General features: G+C 34.0%; 1 protein-coding gene across 4 annotated transcripts in view; it reads left to right on the top strand.

Moving 5' to 3' along the window:
- Positions 1-19,419, top strand: part of LOC118186485 (adenylate cyclase type 2-like) — a 216,462-nt gene that overhangs the window by 172,477 nt on the left and 24,566 nt on the right. For all 4 annotated transcript variants that reach the window (XM_035356587.2, XM_035356585.2, XM_035356586.2 and 1 more), the window contains exons 15-19: positions 4,586-4,682; positions 6,096-6,215; positions 9,610-9,699; positions 14,593-14,753; positions 17,259-17,337. In XM_035356587.2, the coding sequence (XP_035212478.2) occupies positions 4,586-4,682; positions 6,096-6,215; positions 9,610-9,699; positions 14,593-14,753; positions 17,259-17,337 (547 nt within the window). The remainder of the gene's footprint in view (positions 1-4,585; positions 4,683-6,095; positions 6,216-9,609; positions 9,700-14,592; positions 14,754-17,258; positions 17,338-19,419) is intronic.

Here is a 19,419-nt window from a genome sequence, read left to right as displayed (position 1 = left end):
GTAGTTAAAGTGGGGTCGAAAAAATTTTCCTTTAAAATTTGGACTAATTCCTCATATTTAGTAATTTTATGGCAGTTTTTGACATATACGCTAAGTGCATTACCTTTCAGATATCGAGCTACATTATTAAGCTTCCACGTTTCATCTTTATCTAAATGAGTTTTGTTAAAGTACTCAAGCCATGAATTTATATCCATATCATTCTGCGCGTCAAAGGGAATTATACTTGTTTCAGGTTCAGCGCTAGCTGCCCTTAATGAATCATCAGGATCAGAGATGTTTTCCTTAGCCATTATTCTCTTAATAATACTTTCATAAATAAAACTAACTCAAAAATAATACTCTTTAAATTTTCCCAAAACAATATTAAAACCAAAATACATCCTTTAAATACCAAATTTAAAATACATTTATACCAAAATAATACTTTTTAAAATTTTCAAAATAAAAACACTATTATTAAATCAGTAATTATAATTCAATAGTAATAATATCATTTGCATCGCCAACTTATTGTGACGAGAATACGGGTGATGAAATCGACACGAAAATACACATTTTTGTGCACTCTTGATTAGATTTTCGCAAAACACGATCAATCACCACACAAGCACAAAGCTCTCGAGAGCAACACAGAACGGCGTAGACGTAGGGAAAGATTTCCATTCTCAAAAGTAGGTCAACGGTAAGAGCACATTTGATGAACGACGAACTTTCCATGGAAACACAGATCACGCATCACAGGGGGCAGAAGTATGCTTTTCTGGACGTAAAGCAATCTGCAGAATACCAGAATACAGGTAACAGAAGGATGATTCTCTTGAAGCAAGAACGCCTAGAGAAAAATGTAGAAACATAGAAGTCGCACAGCGGCAAATTCATCTAAAGTGCGTAACATTTTATCCGTATAATCCTTGGGGTATCTTCTTTTTTAGATAATCCCGTTGAAGGTGGTATCCTACCGGCTTTCTGAAATGTAATTTCTCATACATTATTTGTTTTGTGCAGCCGGGGCAACAGGAATGAGACAAATTTTGGATTATAAAGTGGTAGGTTTATTTTAGCATCCATCTCACAAGCGTTGTTTTTGTACCTTGAGCAGAAGCCCTATTTATACCTATGTGTGCGTCACGAGGCTCCTCCAATCAGCGATATTAATTGAAATCACGAGGTGACGCTATCCTCTCACCAGGAGTGTTCTAAAGGACTTTATGTAATACGACAGATTTATGAGTTTGGCGATTTGGCGGGCGCCAACAAGTTAATATATTTTATACTAAAGAAAGGATTTCGCCAAAATTTAGGAACAGGGATGCAATTTAGGTAGAGAATCGCCAACACATTATTAAGCAATATTATTAGAATTTAATTTAATCAATTGATTTAAAAATATCATTACACACACACACACACACACACATATATATATATATATATATATCCAGCGTACGAGACTGTCTATCGGAAATTCTAAAGATAGGCTTTTTTTAAATATTTTTAGCCCAACTGCTCTCGAAACGTGTATGTGTATGCAATTGAAAAAAAAACCCTTTTGGGCGTAATTATAAAATCTGAAAGCTTTCATATTTTTTCCTTTATTTTTATATATTTTTCTTTTTTTAAGAAAAGGCCTTTTCGGGAGGTAATACGCATGCAGATCGCATTTCGAAGGTGTTTTTGGACAGTGCGTGCGCTTAAATTAATACCACATTCTTTCTTAAATTTAACTTTTTAAATCAGCAGCACTTGCATGACGATTACGGAGAAACACCAGTTTCATATCATATTTTGTGTCACTATCTTTCGGTCAGATCCGGCTCTTCTCTCTCATCATCATTATTGTTATGTCCAATTTAATCGCTCTCGGGACAGTCGATTGATTGCTACCAATTTTTCACGCCTGTCAAATATCCTTCCTTAGCTAAAGCAACTGCCACACATGTTTTTTCCTTGCGTCAACTGAACATACGGAGCCATCTTTCATCGTTTACAGAAGAGAGGCGTTGCCGCCTTTTACCGCGCTATTTATAGAAATCGGATGACACAAAGCGCTGTATGATGCAATATGAATGCAGACTGATCTCACATCTTGCTTAGCAACAGCTGAAATAATGTAAAGTAACAAAATAATGCGTGAACATTGCGAAATTTTTATTTTTCTAGATGATGCAGTTTTTTTGTAAGTACTTTATTAAAGACTATTTGCAAATTATACTTTTTTTTTCAGTTTTATGATATTTCAATATAAAATTTAATATTATTCTCATATTTAATATAATTATCGAGGAATTCTGAATACTGGTATTTCATGTCGGATCAATTTTCCATCGAAGAGGTTTTCTTTATTTTTACGTCTGTATATTAATATGAATACATATGACATCAAAACTTTGTTGAGAAAATTTCGAAACTATATTCTTTTTTGTCTATAAAAAAAAAAAAAAAAAAACTAAAAGTAGAATTCAAATCTTATAGAAGTGTAGATCAAGTATAAAAAAAAAAAAAAAAAAAAAAAAAAAAAAAAAAAAAAAAAAGAATGGAATTTGAAATCAAAAATTTTCAAGCATTTTAGCATGCATAGAATTTTCGTTAAAATTTGTAAGTTTTCCCGTTCTGACGAATGGCATAATTTTCGTACAAATAGTATAAAGTACCGTCTGCTTATATTAGCTTAATATATTGTTGCATGCGTACGGGTTCGTAATAGAATGAATTCACACAGTCCGATGACAGGTTAATAAAATTTATTTTATCAACAGAAACACTTCAATGTTCTGAAATCTTCCACAGAACTACTCTTACAGGTGTTTACAGTATCACGAAATACAATCAGCAGTAACGCTTCAAACTACTACGAACGTTAAAACACAATGCAATGCAAAGCTCAATTAAGGAGAAAACTAATTCGATTTCACGGTGAACTAACAACTCAACAACAACAGCTAACTACTGAGCGCAGATGCTATGTCTATGTCTATGTCTATTTCTTATCACTTAGTAAGAGACAATCGACCATTAACGGCCTTTACCAATATATGATACTTCACTTTTAAATGCTTGAAGAATCGAGTAAGTTGTGTCCAATAATATGGAAGTACTTCTACACATGCTTGCTAGAACTCAGAGATTACTAGCGACGGAGGCTCCTGTGCCGCAGTCCGTAGAATAAGTAAACTTTGAACAAATTAGGTGCTCTTGTGGCGCCATCTATTAGTAGGGATCAAAAGCATTTTAGTTGACTGGAGCTCTGGTTGCACCATCTCTTGCAGGATGTATTGTAAGGCATTTTTAAAATTTCATAAAAATTATTCTTCTGATAAGCAATAATTGGAAAGTAAAATGATGAAAAAATCAATTTGCAGTACATTGAAACGTTTCACAAGAGTAAAAACTATTTACACACAAAGTCTACCTGCTTTGGCAGGAACAAAGTCCATGGCGCTTTGTAATTTGATAATCTATAAATAAAGAAAATGAAGTAAAATCTTGGCTAAATAAGAAGAAAACGAAAATATATACATTACCATCGACTATTATGTTGAATAGTGCAGGGCCTCTTGTGACGTTGTTCAATAGTGAAATCATAATTTCCTAGTTTTTTGATGATATTCTTAGGATGACTGTCACATTTCATAAAAAAAAGTTATGAGAAGCTTTTAGAATTTCAGAATCCGTTGGTTTAATTTTTAAGTCATTGTGAAGAGTACTGTTTCGTACGAACCAAGGCGCATTTGTAATTATTCGGATGGCCTTGTTTTGAATTCTTTGTATTTTTTCACGATGAGTTCTTGCAGTTGCAGCCGACGCTGGGGAAGCATATAGTAAAATCGGGCGGATAGCTTGTAGATAAATAACTCTTTTTGTAGCGAGATTAAGTTTAGAATTTCTCCCTATGAGTGCATAAATACTGCCTATTGCTTGGTTGGCTTTTTTACAGATATTTTCGATATGGTTTTTAGAGCGCAGATGCTCTCTCTCTTATATAGTTTTCAGCGGGCCACCGAGATATTTATAGTACATTCTTCTTCTCGAAATTACTGGGAAGCAATATGAGGATCGAATGCTGGTTACAGCTAATATAATGATCAATTACAATACTTATTATGGTGATACAGGAAACGGACCAAAAAATCGCCAAATGGTCGCCAAGTTTGACAAGTTTTACGCCAAATATTGGGGGCAAAATTAGTCGTCAAAACCATTGTATGCTTGGCAATATTTCGCCAAATTACCGAGATGCCCATTTACTCAATGTTAAACGGACTTGCCCCTGTATTCTTACTTTTCCGGCATAGCTTTTCTTAAAATTTGTTTCGCGTTTCATTTACACAGAAAAATACAACAATTTCACATACAACTACACTAAAATCATCTATCTATGTACAAAATTCGTAACAATATGTATAATTTTGCAGCCAATTTGCCCAGAGAGCTAATTTCCATCAGATTTATCTCCAAGAAAGCAAAGTTGTAAATAATGATAATAATATAAATGCTTATTCTTATGCTTAATAAGAATAAATAATATAATGCTTATTCTTATGCTTAATAAGAATAAATAATATACTGCTTATTCTTTTTGCAGCATGAATTACTTGTGGATAGCTGGTTGCACGGTATTTTTAATCTGCATCACCAGCGTCATCTGTTCGTGGTTGGCTGTCATTGCTGGTAAACTAAAGGTACTTTTACATTTAGAAGTTCTTATCGCTGCTCTCCGCTGTAAGATTTGTAGTGAAAGTAGTAGTGAATTCATTACGTTGACAAAGTTTACATTTACATACTTTTCCTTTCCTTTATACTTAACATTTCGGAGATATTTCTTATAGATTTATATTAATGAATCTAAATGTGATGTTTATTTTTAATAGGAATGGGATATTTGAATCTCAAGAAACTTGAAAATGATTCGAGATTTGAAAATTCGAATCTTCGCGCTTTTCTTGTAATTCAAATCTTTCAAATCCTAACCTTAAAAATTGTTAAATTTCTAACTCAGATCTTCACAAAGTTTAATTTTATTGGTTTACAAACAGTAGCACTCACTGAAAAATAAACGTGATAGGCTGCCTCGAGAACGACACTCTTAATTTACAGGGAAGAATTTAGTGTTCTATGTCTTGTATTCATCTGAGTTAACTGATGGAAAAAAACGAAAAAATTTGAACTGTAATTGAAATATTTTTGTTAAAATAATCCCAAAAAATTTTTAAAGAATTTTTAAGACTAAATTAATTTGCATAAAGTGAATAATTGTTGAGCAGGCAGGAGACAGATCTTTTCCAAGATGAAATTGCCTCCAAACCTAACTCTTCAATTACTCAATTGGTGTTTCGTCATCCATATAGGCATGGGTATAGTAATATTCAAAACCAAAAGTAAAAACAAATGTAGTAAATTCCTTAAAAAAGAAATTTTAACTATTAAAGAATTTCTAGAAATTTAGTAAGCAAATCGACTAGAAAACAAAATTATTAATTAAAAGTAAATTGCTAATGTAGAGTGGAAATAAAATTTTAGAAACCCTTGCCTATTGGAAACGTTCCCGAAACGAATTTTTTTAATAAATGTATGAAATGAATACACTGCACTCATCATAACATAATAATTTCTGATTTATATGGGTTTAATTCAGGCATTACGTCAGTTTGTTTTAAGAAATTTTTTTACTACTATCTTCTAGCTACAATAGTCTCTAAGATAATCGTATCATAAAATAAAAGCAGTTTATTATTTGTAAAAGTCATTATAAGTATGTACATATGTATAAAACTCATTATTATGAAATTTATAAAATAGTAAAATATTGATTTGTTTGTTAGCTAAAGTATTTTACCCATTTGCAAATTTTGTGACATAAATTTCCCTTTATTTTTCATGTTACAAAAAAATAATAATAATAATAATAATTTTTTTTTTATGTTTAGCGAAGCTTTATGCCTTGCTTAACGTTAAAATACAAATCGGAGTATAAAATTCTAATAATTAAAAAACGTCACCTCCGAAGGTTTACATATACCTTCAGTGAGAGTTTCATTGAAAAAAAAAAAAGATTTATAAAGAGAATAACTTTTGCTGTAATTATTTATTTTTAGAAATCTTCGAAGTTGCAGTTTATCATTATCTTCCAGAAAGGGTTTAGCAGCGTCCTCATTCGCACTATTCTGTTCACTCTTCTTACTCTCCTGTTGATGACTGTGGCTATGATGGGGTTGGTAAGTTTACTAGTACTACTTACTTGTTTTATTGGCATCAGTGAGTTATCTTTGTATTATTTTGGCTACTTCTTTGTCCTGTGACTTGATAATTAACGCTACCAGTATTATTTTGTTGTATCTTTTAAATCTTCCATCACGGTAATGATTTATTGTGAATTGTTTAGGAATGATAGGGAGAATACGTATATGATATTAACAATGAATAACGGTTTTCTTCAGTATACATAAGCTGTTACAGTAACATGTGTAATACTGACAGCTGCTGTAAAAGATATTAAAATGTTTTTACAAATTCTTTGTAACACTTTATGTTGTCATTCATCAGGAACGTTATCTCTGAATTTAGATTTTGGCATCTTGCTTTTTTAATCCAAAACTGCGTTGAAATTCTCTTTTGTTTTTGATGATCCACTTTTTTTTTAATTGTCTCACAACTTAATGGATTAAATCAAGCTCGCGTTTACTCTAATGGGACAGTAGAATGCCTTTTCCAAAGTTTTTTTACCTTAATATTATGTTACGGTGTAGAGTTTGCTAGACTTTTACGAAGAGGCAAACGTGAAAAATAATTTGCGTCGTCGCCGGCTTTCCAATCACAAATCTTCCAACTGTTTGTCAAATGTGCTTAATTACTCGAAACGAGAAGAGGGCACGGAGGAATTGCATTATTCCGTACATTCCCCCTCCAATGGAAGAGAAACTGGAGAAAGACATGAAAATACAGTCGAGCACATTTAAGTGGTGAAGATTTATCGTTTATCGCACTTTAATTCAGGAGTTAGTGTAAAGAGTTTTAAGTTTATTCTAAGATGGAAATGTGAAAAATCAACTGTACTGATTTCTCTGAGATTCAAACATAGATCTTCTAACTGCTAGATGGATGTCCTAATCATGTACACCACAACAGTCTGTAGGAGACATGCAGTGATTCCTTACAACAGTGTCATGCATTTATCGTCTACACGATTTAGTAACTTGTAGAGCTCTGTTGTAACTGATACCTTGAAGAAGAAGTTCTGAAGACCCTACGAAACTAATAACGAGCTATCGCTTTGTTTAAAACAAATTGCAAACTACTGGAGAATCTTAAAATAAACTTTCTGTTTAGTTTTTAAATTGAACAGAACTGGCACAATATGCGCTCACATAAAGAATAACAGTCAATAACACTACAACGTAGGTAACGTAGTCTGAAATTACAGATAACATAGATTACTTTAGCTGGCTCGAAATTTTACTGGCGCTTATTTTTAAAACATCTAGAATCAGGACGCTAAGGTCGGAGTATAACTTTAAGCAGAGTTAGCGAGAGTAACTAACAAAAACGCGGCTACCAAAAGCTTTAATCTAAACATTCAAAATCCTCATCTTAAATACATAAAAGCCTAATTTACATTCTGGTGAGGAATACGGAAGGAAGTTATAGTAAAGACCTAAATCATAATAATTGGTTAAGTAAAATAAAGCAATTTACAAACTATTGCCATTGCACGAAGTATATCTTTCATTTATCTCTCAAGTGTCCTTCCGAAAGCTAATTTTCAGTGAGTTTTCATTAAACGTGATTAGGGTCGTCTGCAGGATAGGTAACACAGGCAGTTGCTTAGAGCGTTGATTTTTGGAGAACATTTTTCTTACAAACGACAAAAGTATAGTTTTACTTGGAATTATTAATATAATATGCTTTATTTATACAAGCTGCCAATTGGAATGATCCCCTAGGGCGCTGGAATTGCTGGAACAAAAGAATAACAATCGGCTCCTTCTTGGATTTACAGGAAGCCTCTACTCGGGCTTACTTACTAACTCAAAATAAGAAATAAGAAGCTAAACTATAATTAACTAAATGAAACTTATCCGAAGTTAAACACAAAAGCACAATTATCTAACGTAGTTGGCGCTTTAATTCAGATTAGCCGGCGAATATCAAAAGGCACGTAATAATACGGCTAAGCGTAACAACTTCAAGAGTGACTTGTTCCAAGAGCAAACACGCGCTACTCAGGATTCCTAGCCCTCTCTATCGAAGTAACTTGAACCTTCCTTAAACACTTCTTCCAACTCATTTGCATCCAACGCGATTCTCAAAACTCATTCTGGTAGTGAATTGTAAGTGGAAACAAGAATTGATAGGAAAGGGTTTTAAAATCAAAATAACTGTTGTAAAATTAAACTATACCGTACAAGCTTAACAAATTGAATGACTTATTATCAATAAATGCTGTTCTAAATAATTTAGATCTTTATTTTGTTGGCGAATATCGTTGCTCGTTAAACGTCAGTCATCGATACCTCAAACTTACTAGTAGAAGACTGAAATATCGATGCTTAGTGTTTACCACTTCCACACTAAAGAATCGAAAAAACCTTACCATCAAAAGAATCATTAGCTTGCTTGGTAATTACGGATATCAAATTCTTTTCAGAACGCACTTTGTGTTCGGTATAAGCCAGAAAATCCACTGTCTAGGAAAAAGAAGAAAAAAGAGAAAAAGGAAATCTTCTCTTATAGTAAAGACTTAAGACTTACTATAGACTCTTATAGTTAATTTCTTCAGGAAAAAGAAGAAAGAAAGAGAAACCCCTTTAAGGGTGAACTGTCTGTTTGCACACTTCTCATCCCATATTTTTCTTCCTAATAGTCAATGACAAGCAACAGCCATTTGTTAATTTTTGTCAGAATTGCCAGATTAATTATCCCACGGTTTTTGTGTCAGTCTAAGAAAGCATCATGTTCATAGCATCTTCGAAATCGAAATTATAAGTTACCATGAATGGTAAAAGCTTGTATAGATGAGCAAACTTTATGTGCCTCAATACAGAATCATTTAGACTGTAGGACGTATCAGTTGCAAAATGGCTAAAGCTACAAAACGCTGGTAGCTTCTTTCTGAATTCGATTTCATTTGCATCTAGCAATAGCTTATGCGGAGGGTTGACTGATATAATTTGGGATTATTCTTATGAATATGCGTGATTGCAATATTTATAAAAATTAAAAGAAGTCTGTTTCAAAAGTGTTTAGGCAATCAAATTTTTCAAATGTGTCCGTATTTCCCACTTTGAGAAAAAAATGAACATCGGATTAAAACAAGAATAAGGTAATAAAAGCCATTATGCTTGCTATTGCGCCTTGGACCAGTAAAACCCTCTACATTTCTTCGGCATGCAACATTGGATGTTAACGCTACATTGAAAAACTGTATTCTAGTTTCTGAAATCATGCTTTACATTAATTATAGCGTGTTACTTTAATCATACGTTAATTATAACGCGTTACATTAATTATAACATAATTATTATGTAGTTTGTTGATTTTTTTATCTTTATGATGAATCTATTGGATAAATAATGTTAACGCATAAATAGTTTTAGCATAAATTTCTTTCAGGAAGGCTGTCGCATGGACTCTTATATCCCCAGCTTTCCAAAAAACACCACATTCTCCGAAGAGAAAGATATCGCATGTGAACATCCATGGGTAAGTAGAATTTATTTAATAGTTATATTATCAGGTTCAATGTTCTGCCTTACTTTCTTGGGGAACATTGAGGAACCTGACTCGGAACAGGGAGCTTACTAAAGCTATGTTCAATAAATGTGGGAAGTAGACAAGATACACAGGAAGGGTATACGAAACCCTTTATTTTTCACTCTTTACAATAATTTCCGTACTTCGGAATACAGAGACCAACTACTTGTGGTCTGAACGTAAGAATATAAAAATATTTAACTAAACTCTAACTTAACTTTGGAATAATAAACCTGGAAGATTGGCCGTATATTAACAGGAAGCCGTATGTAGTACAGAGAACTGTTAACACTACAATACGTTTAAAATTATCAAGAGGATTAAACCTCTGGCCTAGAAGGCAACCAGCAACCGAGTAAAACTTCTAAGGCAAGCGGCCTGCTTCGACTAACTCCTTCCTCTCTCTCGCTTGGCAAAAAGCCACAACTTAAGTACTTGGCGTTCGCCAGACAAATTTTGCATAAATAAGTTAACGCTTTTAATTCTGGCCGGAAGTAGAAAATAAGAAGTGATAGTAAAGATTTAAAATAAAATAAACGTTAGTAAAACTTAAGATCCTTACAATATAATACTAGCATTGCAATGATGATGAATTCTATCCGGAACCTAAGTGTACCCCTGCACATACCGTACATTATTTTCGATTAGTCTTACATAAATCACTGAACAAGAATTTGAGCAATCCATTTATAACATTTTCCAAGTGAATAAATCAAAGAAAATAGTTCTGAACATTCAGTAATTATATCTAAATTTTGTTGAATAGATAAACCATTTCAGTACGTCAAGTGTATTAGTTAATCCCTTGCCTTACCCCAAACGTCTAAACATTGCATGCATTTGCTATGGCAATACTCATACTCGGTAATTTAGATAAAGTGAGCAATGACGAGTTATCTCGTAGTTGGAAAGTAAACTCAGTTTGCTAACTACGAATATCCTCGTAGATAAGAACAAATGTGTTAATGAATGGCTAGAATCTGTGGAATGTACGGCACTAAATTAATCTAAACTGTATAAGTTATTTTCTCCCCTCTTTTCGTATGCCTGCGTTATGTAACCGAAAACACATCCTACGCGTATTCGGGAAGTTCGAAGTTCGAACCCCGGTGAAGGCTATTGCAGATTTCTGCAGTTTCCTCTCATTGATATAACCTACTGATTCTACAAATGCCGTCCGAACTAAAAGATCATAATTTGTCACTGCTGGAATTTGACGACTCGGGCCCTTACTTCAGTCGCCCTTTAAAAGGGGGAGTATATAAGGTATTTTCTCCCTTCTTTTAGCAGGCTTGCCTAGTGTAACGGGAATCGTAGTGTAACTGGAAGCGTATTAGTGAGGTCGGGAGTTCGAATCCCGGTTACACTTGCACACTTTTCACGTTCCTGCATCATTATAACCTAATGTCTCTACAAATGTGCTCTTAAGTGTTTCTGCTAGCGCAGAATAAAAAGTCAGCTTTTTAGTTAAATCAAAATACTTTCATCAGTTCCCCAATTTAAAAAGCGAATGTGAATTGCAAATCAAGGTAATTTAGTGTTCCTTTCAGGGTAAAATAATAATAAAAAAAGCTGCTTTCTTTCTTCAATGTCAAAGGATCTACCGAGTTCAGCATTCGATAAAGTTACAGGCATGCTCGATCGAGGAGCGAGAGGACAGGCGGTCGTGCTAAACATGGAAAAATGTCGCAATTAGAATGTCCTAGAAGCACGTTTCATTATGTCGGTGACCTTTGTTTCGCTGAAAACGCTTTGGAGATGCTGGAATAAGGTCCGTAACACAAGTCACAGAATGTCCTCAATGTACTATGTTATGACGAGTACAGTGGGAAGGATACCAAAATTGTCTGTCAATCAAAGCAAATGGATCTTGATGTGGAAGTTGTGTAGCTTTCCAGAAGAATATAATATCCATGCATTGATCACTTGGCATCCTGCGTTCACCTGCTGGTCCTGTGCAAACAAAAATCCAACACTGCATACCCGAATATTCCCGCCAACAGTTATTGGGTATGGACACAAATAAATCCCTTTTTGAAAGGGCAGATTTACTATTACTGTACTTCCACTTATTCACTAGACACTGTTCCATTTTTACCAGGGTAGATATAACTGCAGAGCTAAGTGTCATCCTTGTAATCCAACACTACTCTACTAAATAATACACCATGTTAATTGAGACTCATTACAGCCACTGTCGGTGGTGCTGTCTGGTCAGCTGAACGTGACGGGGGTTCGGAAAGTGCAGTGCTCATCTCGCAAGTCGTCTGGTAGCAGTACCACAGAATTTTTGTATGTTCAGATGATACCAAGAAATACAAATAATAGGAAGTCACTCGTCAATGGTTTGGGAGGCTATCATAAATGTTTTGTCACATATGTTCCCTTAGTAGTCTACTGCATGCGTGTCGCTGGATTTTGCCATCATGATTTGTTGACGCAAAAGCGCTTTAAATTCCGCTTTTATCTTATCTAAGTGCTGGACTGCTAAGTTAAGGATCTTTTCCAAACCAATGACTCAGTATTTCTGAACCTCGCGTAAATACCAAAATCACGAATCAGGCCATATATATGATACAAAGTTACTAAATCAGTCAAAATTTAGTTCTGATACATCCTATTTGATGCATTATTTTAGTGTTTCTCGAACTTTTTATCCTCACAATCCACACTGCAAAATGCGGAATATCCCGATCCACATATATAAGGGGTGACTAGCTACCGCGTGTACAAACTTATGGGACGAATAAGGTATTCAAAGAACGAGTCGGGATCAGATAATAATGCAGGTTCGTTATTGCAGTCGTAACGCCACAGAGAGAGTTATTAGGAAACCAGCAAAACGTCAGCGTAGGGGAAACATTATTCGACAACCACTCGTGTTAGTAGGATAATTGTTTTTCCAAATAACAGAGTTAGCAGATATGTAGCTATCACAAGGGATTCTCAACGGAGTTGGTACGGAATAAGAATAACGTCTGGGGGTCGTTAAATTTTTAAAGATGTCAATGATGATCAAATAGTCGATAGCCAAATATGCACGTTATTGATCACAAAAATCAAGACTCCGTTAATCAAATAATTATTAATATTGAAATATCAAATAGTAAGGAAGAAATCGTATAAAATAAATATAAAGAGAAATATATAAAAATCATTTAGTATATTTTTTAAATCAGTAATAATTTTTCCAAATATACAATTTTTTTATGCAAGAATTGCATAAGAATAGAATAAGAATAGCAATGCATAAGAATGTAAAACGCAGTGAAACAATAATACATGACCAAAAAGATACGAAGAGCGCAAAACTTCTTCAGAAGTTATATTGCATATGTACAAGGCGCTTGAAAAAAAATATTTGCTTTCTGAATACTAAAAATTTGAAAATACGAGCATGGTACACAGAACTGCAATATATTTGAGCTTGATATTATGATGCAAGAAGATCTGATTGCATTGAGGGAGGATTTTCAAGCATAAATCTTATTCAAAACTCATGTGTACGGTAAGTTTTTTTAATTTAAAATTCATTTAAGAGAAATACCTCAAAGTAAAAGCCGACACCAAACTAACATTCACTTTTCTGTGATCTTACTTTTAAGGAAGTGGGCTTGATTCAAGTCAACAATTTACTACGGGAAACAAGAAACAAGTTGATATTTTGGTACGAAGGGATTTAATGATTAAGTTAAGCAATTTTATGCCAAATATTAAAAAACCTGCGTCAAAGCCTCAAGCGCAACCATCGCATTATTTAAGTTCAATTGCAATACGTGATTTTGTTTCTGAAAGCTTGTTTATATTTCTAAAATTAAAAATAATAATAATAAAACAGTAAAACATAAATCTAATAAACTGCTTGTTTTCAAAACTTTTGCTCAGTCTGAATGTTATCTTTAAATTATTTATGTGCAATTATTTGCATTATGATTATGTTGCATACTGTATATTTTACAGAAAAATGTTAAGGAGTTGTAATCTAATCTAGCTTATTAAGAGGTTATCACACTTGGCTACAGTCTCTGCTAGACGGGACTTTTTTGAGAAACGAGATACTGGTAGCACTGGTTTAAACGGGAGGATTTCTAGAAAAAAGAGCCCAGCCTGAAGCAAAGTCCCGCCTAGCTAAGGAAACTATGTTGCGGCTACGCATGATTTTTTTCAAACCTCACTGAAAATGTCTCAGCTGGACCTCTGTCCCGGGTAGAGACAACCAATCAGACGAAAGTTCTGCTTCTGAAGCATCCCGTGATCCCAATCTGAGCGATAATCGATTAGTGTTTGGCGTTCAAGACTTTGTAGTAAGTGAAAATGGTAACTAGCTACGTGGGTTTCCTGGAATTGTGCTTATTCTGAGAATTGTTTCTTTCGACGTCAAGTCTCGCGTAGCCGAAACATAATGTAATTGAGGTTTTAAGCTTCTGGTTTTAATGGGGCATCGCTGTGCTCCTGTATCGGGAGTACTAGCTGATGAGACATACTCGGAACCGTCAGCCGTTTTCACGGCTGCGTCAAAGATTATGTGAAGTGGGTTTCTTCAAAATATGTGTCATGAAACGATGACGAATGACACGAACACCTGAAGAGAGTTTATTTTGTTCAGAGAGAAAAAATCACCTGCGAGAGGGTTTCTGATATTTAAGTTCGAGCGAAAATTTGAGTCGAAAAGTTATCTAAAACAGCAAATTTCCCTTCTAATAGTTACACGAATTTTTAATTATTTGAGGGAAAATTTATTCTAAAATCGGGATGTTTATGTATTGGGTGACTTGTAAGCCATAAAGAATTTAAGAACCAATGTAGTATTCTAATTTTTGATTATTTCTATGTGTGTTACAGTATTTTACATGGTGTGCCATTTTGTCAATGATCTCAATATCAGTGTTCCTGCGGATACATTTTCTCATGAAACTGCTGGTAAATGGAACATTGGTCGCTGCTTTCTCATACATTATTCATTCGAAGACGGAACTCTTCAATAAGCCATATATCCAAGATTGGTAGGTAAAAAGATTTTTTTCCCTCACTTTAATTAAATTTATTAATTCCTTGAAATGACTCATTTTTAATCAATAATAGATTTGATGAAATAAAAACTGGAAAATACTGTGATTTATATAATTCTGAATTGATAATTTTAAGTCTCTTGTGTTTTTTTAACTATGACTGAATGTGAATTTATAGCGTACCAACATTTGTAAACATCTGCTTAAGCAAGTATCAATTCAGGCATCTTGCTAATTTAGCACATCTAAGTAACAAAACTAGCGGCTGTAAGGAAGGTGTCGTCTTTTCGTCCCATGTATAATGTGAATACCAACCCGATGTCTTAGGCTGTCGTCCACGACAGCTCACAGGTTGATAGCCTCTGCGCACTTTTTTTTTTATCTGAATAAGTAAAGCAATATAAACCTCTAAAACAAATACAATAAAACCCCAATAATCCGCCAGACATGCGAATATCAGAGCTATTTGAGGAAGTTCGTATTCAGTACAAATATCACTTGTAAGTAATCGGGAATGTGATTAAACTCTAGCGAACGGGCTAACTGCATAGAACATTACGTTGCTTTTTCAATATCTAACGTGAATATGAGCCAGATCCTCTTAACGTCTGCCACGAAGCCATCCTTTTTATTTGGCAGATAGCCTCATAAGCTTTGCCCTAATATAATCCAATCCAGAAGGGAAATAAACGAAAGAGATGAATTCTCTGCAAGCCTGCCACATTTTTCGCTTTTTTACTTAACTGTCGATGTCTAAAAAAAACATTATTTATATTTAAAAAATACTATACAATAATAATAATTTATATTAAAAATATTCTTTCTATAATTTTGTTGCTTTAACAAAGTAAATTGGCGTCCGAGAATGACTGGTAGTCATTGCAGTAATCAAACGGAAAGGATATAGAACATTATTTATTCTAAGCATTTCTATTAGTAAAATGGCAGCGCTTTAAACCACGAGTTCTAAATAATGATATTTTTCTTTTTGTTAGTTTCAACGATTGTAATTTAAAATATTATATATTTGTTAGTATAATTTAAAATTCTAAATATTTAAAGACGATATAATTTAAAGCACTAAAAAAAGCGTTCAGATCTCAAACAAAAACAATGGAGTATTTGCTTGGCATGTATTTGCGTAGCTTGACATCATTAATATTGCTAAATCAAACGTGTTCGGTCTGAATTCCCGATGAATGGACTTTAACTGATTATTAAAATTGTAGAAATGTTAAAAAAAATTACACGTGGATATTGCTCGAAAATTTATTGTACTCTTGCCAGGAATCGAAACAGATCTTTATTTTAATGCCCTTAATCAGTTTAATAAGGAAATCTTACTGATGTTCTTTCAATATTATATGAGCATCTTGACGTTAGAAACATCATTAATGGAGTCTTTTCAAATTCTGGAACCTTTACGCTATGTTATGTTTATGCAGTCATACTATTTATTATAGCCGCAACCTAACAAAAGCCGTATTCGAAAATCAAGAAACATCTTCCATATGGTTTAGCAAATAGCCAGTTTCAATCGTGTTGCCATTTGATGTGACATAAGACATTTCATTTACATTTCGGTTGTAGTTGTTTCAGCACAGCGTTTCTCAATCTGTGGTCCGCGAAGTCTGCTCTTGTGGGCCTTCTAGATTTCCAAAAAACATAAAAAGGAAATTCAAGTTAACTATAGCCAATTATAGCTGAAAACTGTCAAACATTTCTCAGAGTTTGGAAGTATCACACAGCAATTATCTATCATTTTTCTCCTAAGAGTGACATTTTTTTTATGAAATTTATTACCGGTTCCAACTATGGGCATCCCAATCTAGGCTTAACAACAAAAGTGAGATCTGAAGCACTTTGATGTGGTATTTCTCGCCATCGTTTTGCTGCTCATCTTCTGCCGCTGGGCTTAATCTCAATGAAAACGAAAGATAATGAATTCTATAATTGAGTTCGAAGAATTATAACTGAGCTTGCTTCTACGTATCCGTGGGAGAAAAATCTTTATATATATCTGCATGAGAAAAGGAAATACATTAATGTGAGTACCAACATTTATTTAATTTTCAGTGAATAAGATTATCCAAACTGTAGTATTGGATTATTAAAAACGATTACCAATTTTCATCTGTCACTTTAATTAACATCGATATAAAATTAAATTATTTTTAGTTAATTTTATTTTAAAGCTAGAAGTATACTGGAAGAATTTTATCTCGAAGTGGACAAGCATAAAGTGGTCCGCAGAACATTTCTAATTTACAAAAGTGAAATAAAAGTTGAAAAACTCTGGTTTAACATATTAAGGGATTTAAATCAGTGAATGCTCTTGAAAAGTTTTATATCTATATTTTATTCATGATATAAATTAAAATATATTGAATTCATAATGTTTCGAACTAAAAATTTTATGAACATTTACTACATATTTTAAGTAATTAATAACACTTGGGAAAGAATTGCTCCATTTTTAAATAACTATGTCTTCCGTAGGGATCAAGTTCCAAGAGGCGTCGACCAATATTGGTGTTTGCTAGTCACATTATTCACGTTGCATCTGCTGGACAGACAGGTAAGCAGACGGATCAGTTACTCTTTCTAATTGCACAATGAAGCCACAAAGTTTTAGGAACAAGTTCATAGAAAATCGAAAGTTGAAGAAAACAACTTTCTTATTTATCAACCTCCAGTGGAACGGTGTAGCACCAGGGTGCCTGGGTTATCGTGAACCCTACCCCTTGTAGAACAGGTACGCTGTTGCGAATTATATCAAAGGCAATAACTACAGTTAACATAGATCGAATGAGTACATACTTAAGATTTTTTTTTTATTTTTTAATACATATACATATATATAGATATTTTTTAACATTTTTTTTAATATTCCCCCCCCCCATAAACTAGAAAAACTGACAAAACAATACTAAAAAACTAGCAAGGCACAAGAAATAGAGTAAGTGTGAGTCTCATGGTGCATAAAAGAATGAGTAAGGAAAAACATATTAGCACAAGTCATACAATGAAAACATACAGTAAAAGAATTCATCAATATTACTAGCCAGTATGGCCATCGGCCGCCTGAGGTTTTGCACATTATTCACGTCGTAATTGTAGACCCGAATAACTGGGCTGTTAATATTAGGAAGGTTATCAAAAAAGTTCCGGGCAAGCCGGCAGTAATAATGTCTAAGCTCCTCGTGTAACTTTCTATTGTGAATATACAGCGGTGAAAAAGTAATCTACCGAAACACAAGATTTTGCATTCGCTGCAAACTTTTTCTCGAAGTTCTACACGGGTAAGCCCAAACAGGGCAAGCATAACACAAGATGGGACGCAAAACGGTTTTATAAATGAGCAACTTGTTATCTATTGAAAGTAGGCTGTTTTGAGAAATTAAGGGGTGGAGTGTAACTTTACTAACTCGAAACCTCTGCATGATAAATGTAATGTGTGAGGTCCATGTGAAAGTTTTACAGAGGATCACCCCTAGATAAAGGACTTGCTTGGCCCATGGGATTTCTTGTCCATAAAACTGTAGTTTTTTGTTGAATTTGGTCTTTTTCGTGAACAAATAGATTGCGTCTTATCTACGTTGACTTAGATCTTCCCTTTATTCATTTAAGTCTCTAGAATGTTAATGTAATCCTGTAACCGTTGTATAGCTGGGCTGAGAGATGCACTTTGAGTAAGGATCGCAGTGTCGTCAGCATACATTGCAAGTGTGGTGTTGTCAGTGATAATGTCAGTGTCGTTCACAAATATATTAAATAAAGTGAGTCCAAGCATACTACCCTGTGGTACGCCTGCAAGGATGGTTCTACGTGTGGATGTGGCGTTTGTAACTTGAACGACAAAGTGTCTACCTGTTAGGTAGAAATTAACTATGTTTGTGATGTAATCTGGGAAACCCAGGTTGTGTAACTCATTTATATGAATGCGTCTAGCCATACACGATCAAAAGCCTTTGCTATGTCCAGAAATATTCATCCTGTAATCTTTTTTTGCTGAAACCCTTCACTTATATATTCGACAACCCGGTACAGTTGAGTAACAGTTGAATGTTTACTTCTAAACCCAAACTGGTAGGGTATAATAATATTATTTTGTTCCAGATGTTCATTAATTCTTGACAGCAAAACCGCTTCCATATATATAGATAACATATAGATAGATAGATAGATAGATAACATGGTTACATAACTTTGCTTAAAGATGACAGCAAATTAATTGGCCGGTATGATTTTGGCAAGCAGGCAGACTTATGAGGTTTCAGAATAGGAGTAATCTTAGCTACCTTCCAAGAGTTCGGAAAGTGTTGCCACTTCAGGATAATGTTGATGATCTTGGTGAAGTAGAGGAGAGTCTTGATCGGAAATCTTTTAATCATCCTGTTGTTAATAGCGTCGAGTCCAGGACTCTTGTTGTTTTTTAATTTTTTAACATAAGCGCAGACTTCTGATGGCATGACTGAGATCGTGTAGTCTGTGTGTGGGCTTGCTGTGTAATTGTTGTGAAAGTCAGCAATTAATTGTTCTGTAGCAGAATCATATTCCAGATGCTGAGCGAAACGTTCTGCCTTCTCAGTTTCACTGTAATGGATCCTTTGAGGGCCTTTAAAGGGCGGAATATTATTGTAGCATTTTTTATACCTTT

Source organism: Stegodyphus dumicola, chromosome 4 (genome assembly GCF_044657685.1).
Source record: "Stegodyphus dumicola isolate Sdum_Otavi_A_Nest chromosome 4, ASM4465768v1".
In the NCBI taxonomy this organism is placed as follows: domain Eukaryota; kingdom Metazoa; phylum Arthropoda; class Arachnida; order Araneae; family Eresidae; genus Stegodyphus; species Stegodyphus dumicola.
The sequence above is the reverse complement of the archived record's forward strand: the minus strand, read 5'-3'. Positions and strand labels throughout refer to the sequence as shown.